The following is a 17413-nucleotide window of genomic DNA, read 5'->3' on the forward strand; positions in this document are numbered from 1 at the left end:
TTACTATGTGCTTTTGATCGCCTGATTTTACGGTCGGCACTTGCAAGGCTCGACCAAAATCTCGGGAAGAGTCAGCAAGACATCGCCGGAAATCGTGGTATCCATAGAGACGCTGTCGGAAGTTGAGGTTGCTAGGAGGCCTTGGGCGCGACAACTGACTGCGTAATGGCTGAAGTCCCAGAAGATTATGATTCTGACCCAGATGAAAATGAGAAGCTGGAGCCTAACACAACTGATTCTCTTAGGTCTCAAGAATTGCGTAATGCTAAATCAGACACCGTGGCAGAGGTAACCCCTGAGCAGCAACCAAAGATTAACCAAGAGCCAGAGGAACTAAAGGCTAAGGAAGATGTCTTTGAAGAGGGGAAGCCAGGGAGTGCAGAAAACATACTGCTAGAGCCAGCCAGGACGCCCAAAGGAATTCCCAGGGAGACCCACAAGAACCTACCCAGTCAAGCTGAAGCAGAGATAACGCACGCGTTGACGTTAGAGACATCTGCCGCAGCAGGGGGAGAGGATTTGGAGGTTACGGGGGATGAAAAACATGAGCCAGACCTACAACTACCAGACATTTCAGTAGATGTTCTTACAGAAACACCTCCAGACACAAACACACAGCTATCAACAGAAAGCAAGGCTCCAGAGGCAACGCGAATTAAGACAATAACAGAGCTACCAGAAAAGAAGGTTCCAGAGCAGGAGGGAGATACAGAAACCGGTCCAGAGCAAAACACACCAGATTTTCTAAGTGGCAAGCCACAAAAATCGGTTGAAGAGGAAAATCCAGCCCCATCAAACATGACCGAGTTAGAAATTACAGAGAAGACACAAGGAGAGTCAACCAAAGAGCCATCTAAGGTGACTAAGCCAGAGTTTCCAGGCCAGATGCTAAGAAAATCTACTGAGGAAGCAGCTACTAAGCCTCCAGAAGGGGTTCGAGTAAAGCCCACTGAGCAACCTCAGCAGGCTATGCCAGAATCCCCAGACAAGAAACCAAGACAGCCGATTGAAAAGAAAGTTCCAGCGCCACTGGAAGAACTCAAACTGGAGCTTTCTGAGGAAGAATCAAGAAAACAAACGGAAAAAGCAAGTCTAGAGCTATCAGAAAAGGTGTCAAAGGAAACACAAAAAAGCTCTGTTAAGGAAAAGATCCCAGAGAAACTGGGAGAGGCTTCTCTGGGACTACAAAAAGAGATAAAACCAGATGTTCAAGGGAAGACACAAGAAAAACCAGTTGAGGAGAAAGTTCCAGAACCATCAGAGGACAGGAAACCAACAGGTCAAAAAGAAAAGCCGAGAAAATCAAGTGAGAAGTCTAAATCAAAGGGAATGCTAGTGGAGCCCGGAAAGGAAAAGGGTGCAGTGCTCCAAGGACAGGCTGAAGCAGAATGGCCTAAGAAGAAACTAAAAAAATCTAATGAAGAAACAGGTCAAATGCCACCACACATAACCAAACCAGAAGTTCAAGAGAAGTCACAGCCAGACCCAACCTCGGAGCTGGAGCTATCAGATGAACCCACACCAAGCGAGACAGCTACAGAACTTCCCAAGGAACACAGGCCAGAACCAAGCAAGTTTAAGTATCCTGTGGACAATGATGAGATGGTATTCCCTGGATACCACAAAAAGATGCCAGAAAAAGAAACTAGCAAGACTAAAAATGAGTTTATGGTAGGGTCTCCCAGAGAAAGTGTTGAGTCGACTGCTACAGATGATGAATCTCAGGAACTCCTCAAAGAGAATCAAGTCGATATCTGTGAAGAATTTACAATCTTTCCTAGTTCAGAGTCTGGGATGGAATTGAGAGATTCAGTTAGTGAAAAGAAAGTCGTACTTTTACCCCAGGGGTTGGAGAAGATGGAGCATAAAGAATCCAAGATCATCAAAAGTGTTAGACCACGATTTGAACACCTTCAGTGGAGCCCAGAAAAGGTTGCAGAGTGGATTGGCGAGCTAGGCTTCCCTCAATACAAGGTATATGAAAACAATGTTTCTTTGAAGTCACAGCCTCCAACCCCATTTTCTCCTCTCTACTGACATGCTCTCTTGCCTCTTTTTCATTTGAAATAGAGACTTCCTGGGCTGTGGGGGAAGTAAATGTGTGTTTTTCTATCTTGTGTGTGTGGTGGTGAAGACTGAACTCAATACATTAGCACATATTAAACATACATGTTTAGCCTATAACTGATATATATGTGTACATATATATATACATACACACATATGTATTGTATTTTAGAAGAAAATGTTATATTTGATTTTCCTATTCATCACAATTATCATTCTCTTCATTCCTTGCATAAAGGTAAAAAGGTGTGTGAAGTCCTCTTTTTGTAGAAATCTATATTTTTAATACATTTAGGCAAAATCAGGCCTTCCTGCACTTTTGTCAAGATGTCTCAGTGGCAACTCTCTTAGCCTGGATTTGTACCATTAACCTTACCTGTCTGCCCAAATATGTCACATGTATCATGAGCACTTGAGTACTAATGCATGTTAATCTGTCAACCTAAATTGCCTTTATCAAAAACAGTATGCTCTTCTTAATTTATTGATGCCAACTATGGCATTAGGTTGCCACAAAGCACAAGATCGGAAACCGTTTGTACTTAAAAATGCCCTTGAGTCTGAGCATGGTGGCTCAAGTCCTTAACCCTGGCACTAAGGAGACAGGAGACAGGCGGATCACCATGGGTTGGAGGCCAGACTGAGTTACACACTGAATTCCAGTTCAGCCTGAGCTAAAGAGTGACCCCTTTCCTTAGTTTTGTCCCCTCACCCCCCCCAAAAAAAAAGTCACAGGAAGAAAAATTAGTCACAGCATGCAAAAGCAGGTGGAAGCCAAGGCGTTAAATTTAACCCCACACTTTCATTATTTAAGAAATAAATAAGAGGGTTTTGCTCCTCTTTTCTCCCCATTGCAGTAACGCACATGTCAGTGCTGTTCTTGTACCGACAGGAGTGTTTTACTGAAAACTTCATCAGTGGTCAAAAACTCATCTATGTAAACTGCTGCAACCTGCCTCAGATGGGGATAACCGATTTTGAAGACATGAAGGTGAGCTGTGCGTTAGGGTAGCTGTCCCGAACCATCCTTGTTACCCTGTTTTGGTCCACGGTGTCATCATACTCTCATCCCTCAGACTTACAGTGGTTGCTTCCTCCCTCTGTTTTGACAAAGGTAAGAACTGTCACTTCCTCCCGTGTCACTGACACTGTCTGGTTTTCTCCATTGCTGCTCCCCAGACTTTCACTGCCTGTACCTAGAACACCGCAATGGCTTCCTGCCTTCCCACTTTTAGCCTTTCTTGGGGAGCCTGCTGGACTCAAGGGGCTCTAGGTTTTTAGGTGCTTGGTTTCCCACAAATTACACACTGTTAAGAAGTCCTCTCTTGGTGCGAAATAGTCCCAACTCTTGGTTTAGGGTTCCAAGTCCTTCGTAAGTTTGCTCCAGCTCCCATCTCTCCAGGCTGTTGTTACTTGCGGCATGAGTCTTCTCCTGACTGCCAGGTCCCACTCACAGCCTCCTGCCTGCTAGTGCATGTCCCCTTCTGTGTCTTTGCTCAGTTCCCTTGTGTTATGGACATGAACGTGATTGTCCCTTAGAACCAGTTCCTCCTAGTCTCCTAAGAAGCTGTCCTTGACCTTGCTGTCCTATAGTAATCTCTCTTCCAGAGCTCTCCATAACATCTCAAGTCTTTGATACCCATTTGGTACTTACGGAGCATCATCTGTACTTTACCTACTCTGCAGCCTGGCTTTCAGACAAGTTACATAGCCCTCATCTATCAAGCACTGACTAGTCCATGCCCACTCTTCTTGGCTTAAGCATTCCTTCCTTTTGTAGTGTTTCATAGCTTCACAAAGCACAGCATACATAACTCCTTTGTAACCTTTCTTGTAGCACTTCCCCCAAACACGACAGGGTCTGTTTGGTATCAGAAGCCTATACATGTTCTTCTGCAGTAGCTTCTAAACATGGTCTTCAGAATTAGGTTTGGTCTTTTTTAAAGGGTCTTTTGAAATGAAGACTGTTTGGAATAGAGTAATTTCTTGGGTTTCATATGTTTCTAATTTTTTTGTTTGTTCTTTTTCTTTCTTTTCTTTTTTCTTTTCTTTTTTTGCTTTCTTTCTTTTTTTTTTTTTTTTTTTTTTTTTTTTTTTGTGTGTGTGTGTGTGTGTGTGTGTGTGTGTTTTGTTTTGTTTTTTGTTTTTCGAGACAGAATTTCTCTGTGTAGCCCTGGCTGTCCTGGAACTTGCTCTGTAGCTCAGCCTGTCCTCGAACTTCAGAGGTCCATCTGCCTCAGTCATCCAAGTGCTGGGATTAAAGGTGTGAGCCACCACCACCCAGCTCTGTTACTAGTAAGGTTTTCCCCGCCGATCTGGTCCCACCACCATGCCAGCCCCAAATAACACACAGAGACACTGTATTTAATATAAATGCTGTTGGCCAGTTACTAGTTTCTTACAGGCTAGCTCTGTCTTAATTATTAACCCATTTCTATTAATCTAAGTATTTCCACGTGGTCTCATCTTACTGGAGAGAGGGTTTGCGTTCTGCTCTCTCCAGTCTCTCCATGCTGACTCCTCCCTACTACCTCCTCTTTCCTCCTTGTCTCCTAGTCCCTCCTATCTTCCTTTCCTATTGGCCAACAGTGCTTTATTCATTAACCAATAAGAGAAACATATTTACAGAATGATATCTCCCATCACAGCTCAGATTCAATTTTTTAAAAGATAGATTCCTATTCTCCACTATTATATGGCTTATTTATTTGAATGCTTAATCATCAGGAAGTTGCACTATTTGAGAAGGATTAGGTGGTGTGGTATTGTAAGAGGAAGTATGTCACTGGAAATGGGCTTTGAAATTTCAAAACTCAAGCCAAGCCCAGTGTAGTGTCTCTCCTCTGCCTGATGCCTATAGATCTGGGTATAGAACTCTCAGCAGCCTCTCCAAAGCTACCTCTTTCTGAAAGCTGCCATGCTTCCCACCATGGCCATAATAGACTAAACCTCTTAACTGTATGCAAGCCCCCAATTAAATGCTTTCTTTTCGTTTTGCTTTGTTTTTGTTTTTTGAAACAGGGTTTATCTGTGTAGCCCTGGCTTGTCCTGTAACTCACTTTATAGACCTCAAACTCAGAGATCTGCCTGTCTCTGCTTCCCAAGTGCTGGGACTAAAGATGTGTCCAACCACTGCCAGGCTGAATGTTTTATTTTGTAAGAGTTGCTGTGGTCACCATACAGTGGTGGAGCATGCCTTTAACCCCAGCACTCCGAAGGCAGAGGCAGGCAGATCTCTGTGAGTTAAAGGCCAGCCTGGTCTACAGATCTGGGTCCAGGACAGGCTCCCAAGCTACACAGAGAAACCCTGTCTTAAAGAAAAAGAAAAAGAAAAGTTACTGTGATCATGGTGTCTCTTCACAAGAATAGAACAGTGACTAAGACAGTTCTCCAAATTATTTAATTAGTTAAAATGAAAGAATCTGGAATATGTTCCCTGCAGCTCTTTATCAAGTCTTAGAACCATATTATTCTGTAAACCATATGACTCAGAAAAGAAATAATTGTCAGTCTTTCTACTGACAATTAGAGAGTCTTTAAACAATTAAAGCTCGGAGTCCTGACTGAATATTCAACTCATTTGTTCAACTAATTGGCATGCTTTGCTGAGGACTTACTATGTGGTAAACGCTATATGGATCTACCTAATCCTCAGAAGAGAAAGTTGAGTCCCACAAAGATGGAGCAGCTTGCAAAAGGCTGTTCACATAGGCTTAAGATAAGAATGTAAATGCTTTCTGGGGCTCATGTTCAGCCTTGATAAATGAATATCCTTTTTGTAAAGACTTTTATTTGTTATGTATACAGTGTTCCGCTTACATGTATCCCTGCAGACCAAAAGAGGATACCAGATCTCATCACAGATGGTTGTGAGCCACCATGTGGGTGCTGGGATTTGAACTCAGGGCCTCTGGAAGAACATCCAGTGCTCTTAACCACTATTCTAATTGCCACAAACTTCCAAGTACATAGCATAGACAAGCCCTCTTACCATATGGCATTTCCAACCATGCTTTCACATGGCCTCCAAGGGCTGCAAGGTCAAACTCTATTCTTTTTATGTTAAAAGAATGATACCATTTGCCTTTATGACTCCAACATCTACTTAAAGTATACTGAATTCTGTTGCAGGGTATTTGATCATGCTGTGAACCCTCAGATTGCATAATTTACTGGAACAATCTGTTTCTAGTTGTGGTGTGGCTCAGCCCTGGCACACACCCTTAATCTAAGAGCTCTCTGCTTGAATAATGTAATCAGGATTAAATAAAGTCAATCATAATATAAACAGGACTTTTAAAAAAGCAACCAGTTGACAGGAAAAAAAAAAAAAAACATAGAGAGGAAGAGGGAATCAAAAAGACAGAGAGACGCCCGGGAAGTGGAAGAGAGGGACATTCAGCTTGAATTCTCTTTGAGGCCGTGTAGGAGAAAGCCCTCTTTCCAGACATCGAGGGAGGAGCAAGGGAGGAGCTGCCCTCTGAGCTAGCAGGCTTTCTCCCCAGCATCTGACTCCTGAGTCTTTACTAGTATCCCTGAAACATTTAAGTACCAAGACTTTCAGCTCTTCATCATAAGAAAACATTTTTAAGAGTCCACCAAAGTCACCTTGCTCACTTGACATTCTAATTCCAAAGGAATAATATCCATGGGCTGTAGTCAAAATCCTGATCATGGTTGGTTTTTCTGCTGTGCAAGAAAGAAGAGGTTTTAAAAATCTAATGAAATACTCTACTGTAAATGATGAGCCTACCGACATCCTTAGATCTCAAGAAAAGTTTTTGTTGTTTGTTTATTTGTTTGTTTTTTGAGACAGGGCTTCTTTGTGGCTTTGAAGACTGACCTGGAACTAGCTCTTGTAGACCAGGCTGGTCTCAAACTCACAGAGATCTGCCTGTCTCTCCTCCCAAGTGCTGGGATCAAAAGGTGTGCCCCACCACCACCGGGCAAGAATTTTTTGTTTTGGTTTGGTTTGTAGATGTGTTGGTGTTTTACATGCATGTATATCTGTGCATATAGGGTCTCCTGGAACTGGAGTTACAGACAGTTGTGAGCTGCCATGTTGGTGCTAGAAATTGAACTCAGGTCCTTTGGAAGGGCAGCCAGTGCTCTTAACCACTGAGCCATCTCTTCAGCCCCTCAAAAAGTTTTAATAAGCAAACTTTGGCATGTTTGTATAAGTCATCAGGAAAATGTGGCTTCTCCTTGAGGTCACTAGCTTAACATAAAACTCAAGTCATTCAGTAGTTGCATAAGGTTTACTTGACTTGTGGGAATAACCTTAGACTAAGACATACATTAATTTCCTAGAAACCATACATTATTTTTTTTTTAATTTTTGAAGGGTTTTTCTTTTCTGAGACAATGTCTGGGCTGGCTTAGGAGTCACTGTGTAGCCCAGGCTAGTCTGTAGCTCATGGTAATCTTTCTGCCTTACTTTCACGAGTGCTAGGATTCTAAGCCTTACCTACCATAGCTGGTAAGAACGGTCAGCTATAGCCAACCTCCTCATTAACAGACAGACCTATTTGTTTCTTGCTTGCTTGATTTGGTTTTGCAGTGCTGGGACTCTGAACTCAAGGACTTGAGCATGCCAAACAATCACCCTACTGCAACCTACATTTCCAGCCCCAATATGAAGCACTTTTAATTCTCTGCTGTGATTACAGCAGCTAATCCATCCACAGTTTCCCCCAGAAGGGCACTTACATCAGTCTTGTTTATTCTGAGGATAGGTTAGACGAAAGAATGGTGCACTTGCTTCTGTCCTCTCTCTTGGAAAACAATTCCCCAAGAAAGATGTGGTGGTACTGCTCAGCTACTCAGAAGGCCGCAGCAGGGGCATCACACGCTCAAAGGAAGCCTGGGTGACTTTATTTTTTTTTTTTTTGTCTCAAAACAAAATTAAAAGGAAGGTACACAATATAGAATGTCTGTGAAGTCCTGGATTCGGTCTCCAGTGCTGAATGAACAATAAGACAAAGGATCTCAAAATATTAGAATTGGGTGACAATTATTTGGGGAATAATGTAAGTGAATTGCTTATTTAGAGTGACTTATTAATTATTCTGAAGTATAGCCTTGAACCAGGAACTGTGAATGGCTGTAATCAAACGTGGTGGTTTATGCTTGAAATTCCAGCACTAGGGAGTCTAAGGCAGGATGTTGATGAGATGAAGGCTAGCCTGGGATACATAGAGTTTAAAGTTAAACTGACTCTTATGGTGAGACCCTGTGTCATTACAATCAATCAATCAATCAATCAATCAATCAATCAAAACACAGCCTCCCTTATAAACTTCATACTGTCTCAGCAGTTTTGGTACATTTGCCTTACTGCAAACTAAGTAGCACAGACTCACAGCTTCATATCAGTAATTGCCACTAAGCAAAGACAGTTTTTCATTTTCACTTAAAAGAATTTTTAATCTACACACTTGATTTCACAAGAGTTTAATAATTGTGTGTGTGTGCACACGCACTCGTGCGTGTGCATGCGCATGCCTGTGAAGGTCAGAAGAAAGCATCAGATCCCCTGGAGCTGGAATTACAGGTACTGTGAGCCACCCAACATGGGTGCTGAGCAAGGCCACCGACTCTTCTCTCCAACCCTTTCTTCTACTCATCCTTAAAAGGATTTTGTTTTATTTACAATCCTTATGTGTGCACATGAGTGTAGAACCCTTAGAGGCCAGAGGCTTCAGGTCCTGTTGGAGCTAAAGTTACAGGCTGCCATGAGCCTCTGGTGTGGCCACTGGGAACCCAGCTCTGATTCTGTAACTGCTGACACATCTCTCCAGCCCCACATACACTTAAACCAGCTTCTAATGCCAACATCCCATGCAATTATAATGTGTGTTTATTAAATAGCTGATCTTATTGAGATTCTGAAGTTGCTTACACTGATAATTCTCTTTTAAGATCTAATCTTGGCCATTGTGATGTACTGTAGTTGCATCCAGTATGGGATATTTTTCTGATCTATTTTTCATAACCTTGAAGCTTTTGAAGGTTAGTGATCAGGCACTTTGCAAATTCCCTTCTATTTTAGTTACTCCACTCTCTCTCTCTCTCTCTCTCTCTCTCACACATGTGACTACAGTTGTGGGTGGGAAGGGGCTATCACATCGGCCATGAGTCTTTATCAGATTTGGGGACATGGTGTCAGGGATTTGTTATTAGAAACATGAAAACACCACTTGAAGGTGGTGTCAGCCAGGCTTTCTCCACTGTTCCCTTGTATACTCTGCTTTTAGAAACGAAGTACTAAGGGCTGGAGAGATGGCTCGGTGGTTTAGAGTTGTGGTTTTCCTTCTTGAGAAATGAAGTACTAAGTCTAGCTTGCATTCCTGGGGAAGAAAATTAAGCTCCACCTCCTAGAGGAATATTGAAAATGTATAGACTCATAGTAAAACTACAACCATGACAAATATGTTGGCAAAAATTTGGTTTTTGTTTTTTGAGAAAAGTTTTCTCTGTGTAACATCCCTGGCTGTCCTGAAACTCACTTTGTAGACCAGGCTGGCCTCAAACTCACAGAGATCCACCTGCCTCTGCCTCCCAAGTACTAGGAATAAAGGCGTTCCCACCACCACCCGGTAAGATATTTTGATTTGAAGCTGTGTAAATGTCCTGCTCCTCCTTAGAACTTTGTCCACTGGGTTTTGTATTTATCATGAGATGCTGCCTGTAGTTACTACCATGTTACTTTATAATGATTTTTTTTTCCTTCATTCCTTCTGTGTTTGGTTGGATTCTTCCAAGGGAAAGTTCTTTTTCCCTCACTTAAAAAATCCATTTCATCATCTACATCAGTTTGGATTCATGGTCAATTATTGTTTGGATTACAACCCAGTACTATCGTTATTTGCTTTGTTACTCAAAAACTCCCATCTTTGATAATTGGGTACATGTTTAGATTGAGTCTTGTCTCCTTTTGACATGTTCTCTCCTTCCCATTAAGTGTCTCCTCTTTCTGGAACTACAGGAAGCTTCAGGCTCGTTTTGTGTTTTCCTTCTTGCAGCTCTAGAATTAACCATGTCTCCACAAAGCCCTGGTTGTTTTTATCAGAGAATATTTAGTGTGGGCACTGGCTGGTTCTACATGTTGCTACTGAAGGGTCATCTCCCAAGTAGTCTCAGACCCATTACACAAATGTCTATTTTGATTGATATCTACCTTTGTTTGAGATAATATACACACATACTGGCCCCTCTGACTCTTTACAGCATAGGTTTGTTCTAGCCTTTCCAGTCTTCATAGTTCCAAACCCTGTTACTTATTTTATAACTTTTTATGATAGGGAGAAACTTGGCTCTTTCCATATATAAGCATGTGTCACTGTTTTTGGTTTTGGGTTTTTTTATTTAAAAGTTCTTTTACATTTCACATGCCAACCATAGTTCATCCTCCCCTCCTCCTACTCCCCTCCTTTCCCCATCTAACACACCCCATCCCACTCCTCAGAAAGAGTAAAGCCTCCCATGGGGAGTCAACAAAGTCTGACATATCAAGATCAGACAGAACCAAGCCCCTCCCTGCTGTATCAAAGCTGAGAAAGGTATCCCTCAATAGGTAATAGGCTCCAAAAAGCCAGTTCAAGCATGTGTCACTTTGAGACAATTTTTACCATATAAAGTACAATGTTTGTGTTCACTTGTTTTTGTCTTTAAGACTTAACAGTATTGGGCTGGAGAGATGGCTCAGTAGTTAAGAGCACAGGCTACTTTTCCAGAGGTCCTGTGTAGCAGTCTTGCTGGTGAACCTATTATGGTGGCCACACCCCTTTGGGCATGGCTTCAGGTGGACAGAAGCAGAAAGAGGGAAACTTGAGGAGGTGTGGCTTCTTTTTTTTCACAGTCTTTTCTCTTGGGTCAGCTGATCTATTAGGAAGCGCAGAGAAGTGTTCCCTTGGTTCTTTGCATTTAACTGTGTAAGTGGTCCCCAATAAATACCCATTTATCATTTATCTTGGGTCTACTGAAATCTTTACACCCATGCCTTCAGTCCTGAGTTCAATTCACAGCAGCACATGATGGCTCACAATGATCTATAGCCGGATCTGATTCTCTCTTCTTATAAAGATATGTATGTATGTATATATATATATATATATATATATAGTAACTTACGTTAGCCTCTTTCCTTCCTACCCATTTATTATACCTTAAGTTTGTAACTGTCCTCATCTATATTCCATCCTATTCACCCAACACTGGACTTTTCAAAGAGTCAGACAGTAAAGTAGTCACTCTTTGTTGTGTGTAAGTCTGTGAATGTTAAACACCTAGAGAACCACATAAAACAGTTCCCTTAAATTCAAACTTCTTTTGAGTCCCTGTCTCTGACAGCCATCCTTAGATTCTGACTCTTGGCAATCATCTATTTGTCCCTGTTAATTTTGTCTTTTCCAAAACACTGCATAAATGGAAAGCTGGGCATGACTCACACATGCAGCCACAGCACTCAGAGGATTCAGCACTTAAGAACTTAGTTTTAATTGGGCATGGTGGGACACAACTTTAATCCCAGCACTTGGGAGGCTGAAGCAGGTGGATCTCTGAGTTTGAGAGCAGCCTGGTCTACAGATCGAGTATAGGACAAGTCTTGGGACAAGGGGCTGGGGAGGGGGACGTTTTATTGGGCCAGTTTAGTAAGCCTATGTTTTTCATCACTCCATTCTGTCACTGAAATAATTTAAGAAATTAGCATTCAAGAGACATGGAAACACAGAATACAGGTTTGATTTCCTTGTATTTTCAAGTTAGTCTCACTAAAAATATTACCCTTTCATTTCAGACAATATCTCATCATACTCGAGAACTTCTAGGAATTGAAGAACCACTGTTCAACCGCAGCATCAGCCTTCCCTACAGGGACAATATCGGTTTGTTCTTAGAGCAGAAGGGTCACAGTGGAGTCAAGTCTGCCTCCCTGACCTTGTCTGAATTTGTTAAAGAAGCAGGATTGGAGGAGTATGGTCTGGAGATAGACGCCATGGGAGTGCATGAGTCCTCACTGCTAGACGGCAGCCAGGAAGAAAACAAGCCATTGCTGCAGGACATCTGCTTCGAGAAAGAGTGAGGTGTGCTGCACAAGCTCTCACTCGCTCAAAAGATCAAAGGAAATTAGTTGGGGCAAGAGGCACGGTCATTTTCCGTTTTCTCCTTTTCAAGAAGGGTGGAAGTTAGGAGTGCTGGCTCCAGTCTTAAGTCTTCCTGACTCACAGCATCTTGTCTCTGTTAAGGCCAGCAATAGTTATCTTCCAACAGAATTTTCAGAATTTGTGTTGATACCTGGTACTATGATTTATTAGGGAAATTGTGATTGGAAAAAGTCTCAGCAAGGCATAGTGCATATCTCCAATCCTTGAACATGGCCTGAAGACAGGGGGATCGTGAATCTTGAGGCCAGCCTGAGATATAACAGGTCTCAGGAAGCCACATCAATAAAATGGTTTTGGAAATCTCTTGCAGGGATTCTGTGATGCTGCTTATAATCGGGGTGGAGCTCTGCAGTGATGCTGGCTTGGGGTCACCCACACTCCTGTATGTTGAGCAGCTGATGGCAATGACTGTAATCCTGATTCTAAGATAGAAACTGTGATATGTCTTAGTCTGATTACAGTAATTCTGAGAATAAAAATTAACATAGAGGGGCTGGAGAGCCGGCCCAGCCATCAGAGTGCTGACTGTGCCTGTGGAAGGACCCTGGTGTAGTTGCTGGCACCTGCTTACAGCCACCCGGAACTCCACTGCCCGGGGACTCAAGGCCAATTTCTGGTGTCCATGAGCATCTGAAAAATGTGCTCACAGACTCATCCAGGCGAGCATGCTTACACAGTAAACAGGATATGTATTTATTTATTTGCTTATTTATTTATTTATTTATTTAATTCAGACAGGGTTTCTCTGTGTAGCCCTGGCTGTCCTGGAACTCACTCTGTAGACCAGGCTGACCTCGAACTCAGAGATCCACCTGCTTCTGTCTCCTGAGTGCTGGGATCAAAGGAGTGCACCACCACTGCCTACCTAGACTTTTTTTATTTAAAATGGAGCTTAAAACAGTCCCCAAATATCAGTTTACCATCTGACCCGAAGGAGAAGCAAGGGAGCCTCAAACATGAGCCAGGTAACTAGTGACGCGAGCGAAAGAACGAAAGAACGGATGACTTGATGACAGTGAACACAAGCAGCTTCAGGAAGGGAGAACAGAGCCAGGGCTGGGGAAGCCCTGCATATTCAGAGTGGGAAAGAAGAATAGAATGACCACAGGGTTCTGAGTTCCTCTGCCGTCTCCCATTTGCTTACACTGGAGTTGATGACAAGTAAATGGGCAGACGGCAGAAGAGCCTGAGAAACATCTTCATTGCAGCCTTGCTTGGAGAGAGTCCTTTCCAGACTGGGTGGAAAGAATCTAGGATGTGCAAACACTCAAATTAGCCGAGCCAGGTTTAGAATAGACAGGAAAAATCCAAAAGGTTTAAATCATACACTCTGACAGAAAAGGCAACTGAGCCTTGACTAGGAGAATTAATCCTCCACTTTCACATCTGTAAGAAACGACCGAAGAACCAGCAATGAATAGAGATGTGATAGAGAAGGCACATAAAAGCTTGTCAGTAAGGGTTAGTGGGCAAAAGCTCCCGCTGTGTAAGCCTAAAGACCCCAGTCAAATCCCTAGATCCCACAGCAGGAGAGCCAAGTCCCCAAAGTTAGCACTGACATCTATGTGTATGTTGCACCTACATACATATCAGACACAGGCACACTCACACACACTAATTTAAAAAAAAAATATTTGAGAGAAAAGATGCATTCATTCAGGGCATCTGTTTTCGCAAATGCATGAGGAAATGTTAAACATAATAAACCTGTCAGAAATTCTCCAAAAATTCTCCAAAAAAACCCCAAAGAGCACTCTAGAGCAAGTACCTTCCAGAGCTGTAGAGATGGTTAGTAGCTGCTCCTCAGAGGGCCCTGGTTCAGGTCCCAGCACCCACACGGTGGCTCACAACCACCTCCAACTCCAGCTCCAGTGAACCTGACCCCTCTTCTGTCTGCCTTTGGCACCAGAAACATGTGCACATACAGGCAAATCACATATATTTTTAAAAATTCATGTTAAAAAAAAAAAAGTACCTTCTGGATCTGGAGAGACGGCTCACTCAGAACAATTCCATCTCCAAGGGATCTGATGCTCTTCTGGCCTCCACAGGTACCTGCATACATGTGGCATATGCTAGCACACAACACACATATACAAGGTTTTGTTTTTAGAGACAGGGTTTGTCTGTGTAATAGCTGTAACTGTCCTGGAACTCTCTCTGTAGACCAGGCTGGCCTCTGCCTTCTGAGTGCTGGGATTAATGATGTGGGCCAAAACCAGCACCTGGCCACACATCTTTCTTTCTTTTTTTTTTTAATGCCTCCTTATTTGACAAGTAGTAGTTGACAAGTGAGGAGAAAGATGCCCATGCACCATGCAGTGTCTGTCTGGAAAAGAACCCAGTTTTGAAAGTATCTTCCAGGAAAGCTCATGGTTCTGGGAAGACGTGTGCCATTCATCTTCTAAGGTTTGTTTAAAAGAAAATAATTTAGGCTTAGAAAATCACAAAACAGAAAGTGACCAATGCTTTAAACATAGTCGAAGGGAATTTCCATAATAAAGATAAAAAATAAGAGTAACAAGAAGCAGATACAGTCGAAAGATGCACAAGCATTTGATCAGTAAATGAGAAACAATAGGGGGCTGGAGAGATGGTTCAGCAGTTCAGAAGACCCTGGTTCAATTCCCAGCACCAACATGGCAGCTCACAACTGTAATTCCAGTTCCAGGGGACCCAACACACATCCATGGCAAGACACCAATGCTCATGAGAGAGAGAGAAAGAGAGAGAGAGAGAGAGAGAGAGAGAGAGAGAGAGAGAGAGAGAGAGAAGAAAAACAATGGGAACCAAAATGCTACCACATGGAAGTTTGTTTAAGACATACCTACGTCTTGGAAGGAAAGAAACCACATGACTGAAGGGAAAAAGACAGCATTTCTACACTTAACCAAGAAACAAAACCAATGGAGGGAGTCCTTGCGCCAGAAGCCATCACAGGTATGTGCAGTGCTTATAATAACTACAAACACAGGAAGCCTGAATTGGAAAGTGTCAGCTAGCCTCCACATGGTGACAGAATATCAGAAATGTGTCTAGATGGCAGATTGAGGACAGCAAGACAAAGCTATGGCAACGTAGTAACGTGTTACACAGAGCCTGGCCATGAAAGCTGAAATTCATCTTTAAAGGAGCAGATGTCTGCCAGCAAGCATTCCATCGTGCAGGCATGGGAAGAGCTCAGGAGGCCTACCACTCTCTGAGGACTCATAAGCCTATATGATTGTTGGGGGGTGCTGCTCTGACAACCCCACCCCTCCACGAGGGTCCACAGGCGTTAATATATATTGGGGAAGGAGGGGCAGTTCCTTTAGGAGTATAGCCACTAATGAGCCCCTCGCCCATGCTTTTGCAAGTAATCCTAATTACACTTCATTAGTTCACTAAAGAAGAGCTATTTTATTCTTGGGCGAGCATGAAGCGGGCAGCACAGTGCAGATGGTCCAATAAAGGGCTTGCAAAGACAGAGACCCCACTTTCAAATAGGCAGACACAGTCTTTTACATACAGGTGAAGTATCTGAATCCAAATAGAGTAATAATTATTTTTTTAATTAAGTAGAAGGAAAGTTCTTGATGAAAAGAAGTTAATTGGCACCAAGCCCCCAGGCCAGCGGTCCTCACCCTTCCTAATGCTGCAACCCTTTAATACAGTTCCACATGTTGTGGTGATCCCAACCATAAAATTATTTTCATTGCCGCTTCAGAACTGTAACCTTGCTAGTTATGAATTTTAATGTAGAGATGTGTGTTCACTGATGCTCATAGGCAACCCCTATGAAAGGGTCATCTGACCCCTCCCCTCCAGGAGTCATAACCCATAGATTGAGAAACACGTCCTACAGAAAGGGGAACACCACCTAACTCATTGCTCACACTTCAGACGACGGCCCCAAGGCTCCAAATCCTGAGTTACTAAATTGGCCTGTGTGTGCCTGTGCTCTGCATAGGCACTGGACTCCCAGTGAGTCCAGAAGAGGGCATCGGATTCTCTGAAACTGGAATTAAAAAGGATTGCAAACTACCATGTTGTGTGTGTGTTCTATACATGTATGTGTGTGTGTGTGTTTTATGTGTATGTTCTTTGTGTATTCATTCTTCATGTGCGTGTGCGTGTTCATGCCTGTTAGTGGGGGACACACGTGTGGGTGCATTTGGAGATCAGAAGTTGGTGCCATGGTGTCATCACTGTCACATTACAGAGGCAGGGACTCGCAGAGCTCATTGACTTGGCTAGTCTGGGCAGCCAGCTTGCCCCATGAGGGATTTGCTATCTCCACCTCCCCTCTCAGTTTGACTGGGGTTCTGAGGACCCAAACTCTGGCCATGTTTTTCTGGGTAGCAAGCACTTTATCCACTGAGGCCTCTCCTCAGTGTCTTGGTCTCACTCCCTGATTAATCCTAAAGCCCACTGTGGTGCTGATAGAGCACTGTGGGCAATGGTGGACCTTGTCTAACTACATACCTGAATGGAACAAACAAAACAACTTTTCCCCAAAATTGGAGGAGGAAGTTTTATCAGAAACCATCCTAAATAAATAAGTAAATAAGCAAATTAAAACAAAGCATTCTGGAACCATCGAATTTACTTAGTGCATGACTATGCAAAATAACAAAATGTAAATGGTCACTATAAGACCATGGTGATTTCCATGTATTGTGTGTGGTTTTGCGCAAAAGTTCCCGAGCATTCGCGAAGCATGGTTCTACCCAGTAGCAAAGCTGAGAACATTTCTCACCTTGGTGAGGCCACTGGTTTTGTTTTCAGCTCTATTGTAATTGACAAAAACAAATTGTAAAGCATGAAGCAAGTGTACACCATAGGAGTAAGATCAATATTTTACAAAACATTTTCAAGGATTTAATATAAGTGCCAGATTTGAGTGTGCTTTTTTGTTTGTTTTAAGGCAGGGTCTTGCCCATGGCCCAAGACTGGCCAACTTCCTGCTGCAGACTCCTGGTACTAGGATTATAGATATGTGCCATCACTCCACATCACTTTATGTTTGGGTTTTTTTTTTTTTTTTTTTTTTTTTTATTGTTTAGGGCTTTCTGAGACATTGTTTCTCTGTGCAAGAGCCCTAGCTGTCCTGGAACTCACTATTTTGGAGCCATGCTGGCCTTGAACTCACCTCTGCCTCTTGAGTTCAGGGATTAAAGGCATGCACCACCACCACCTGG

At 42.8% G+C, this 17413-nt stretch overlaps 1 protein-coding gene across 1 annotated transcript; it reads left to right on the top strand.

Annotated features, from left to right (window-relative positions):
- The first annotated feature begins 165 nt into the window (after positions 1–165).
- Samd15 (sterile alpha motif domain containing 15) lies at positions 166–12151 on the top strand. The gene is made up of 3 exons (XM_051196163.1): positions 166–1974; positions 2960–3058; positions 11867–12151. The coding sequence occupies exons 1-3, from the start codon at positions 166–168 to the stop codon at positions 12149–12151; spliced, it is 2193 nt and encodes a 730-aa protein (XP_051052120.1).
- Positions 12152–17413: the final 5262 nt, after the last annotated feature.

The sequence above is a fragment of the Phodopus roborovskii genome, unplaced genomic scaffold (assembly GCF_943737965.1).
Source record: "Phodopus roborovskii unplaced genomic scaffold, PHOROB, whole genome shotgun sequence".
NCBI classification, from domain to species: Eukaryota; Metazoa; Chordata; class Mammalia; order Rodentia; family Cricetidae; genus Phodopus; species Phodopus roborovskii.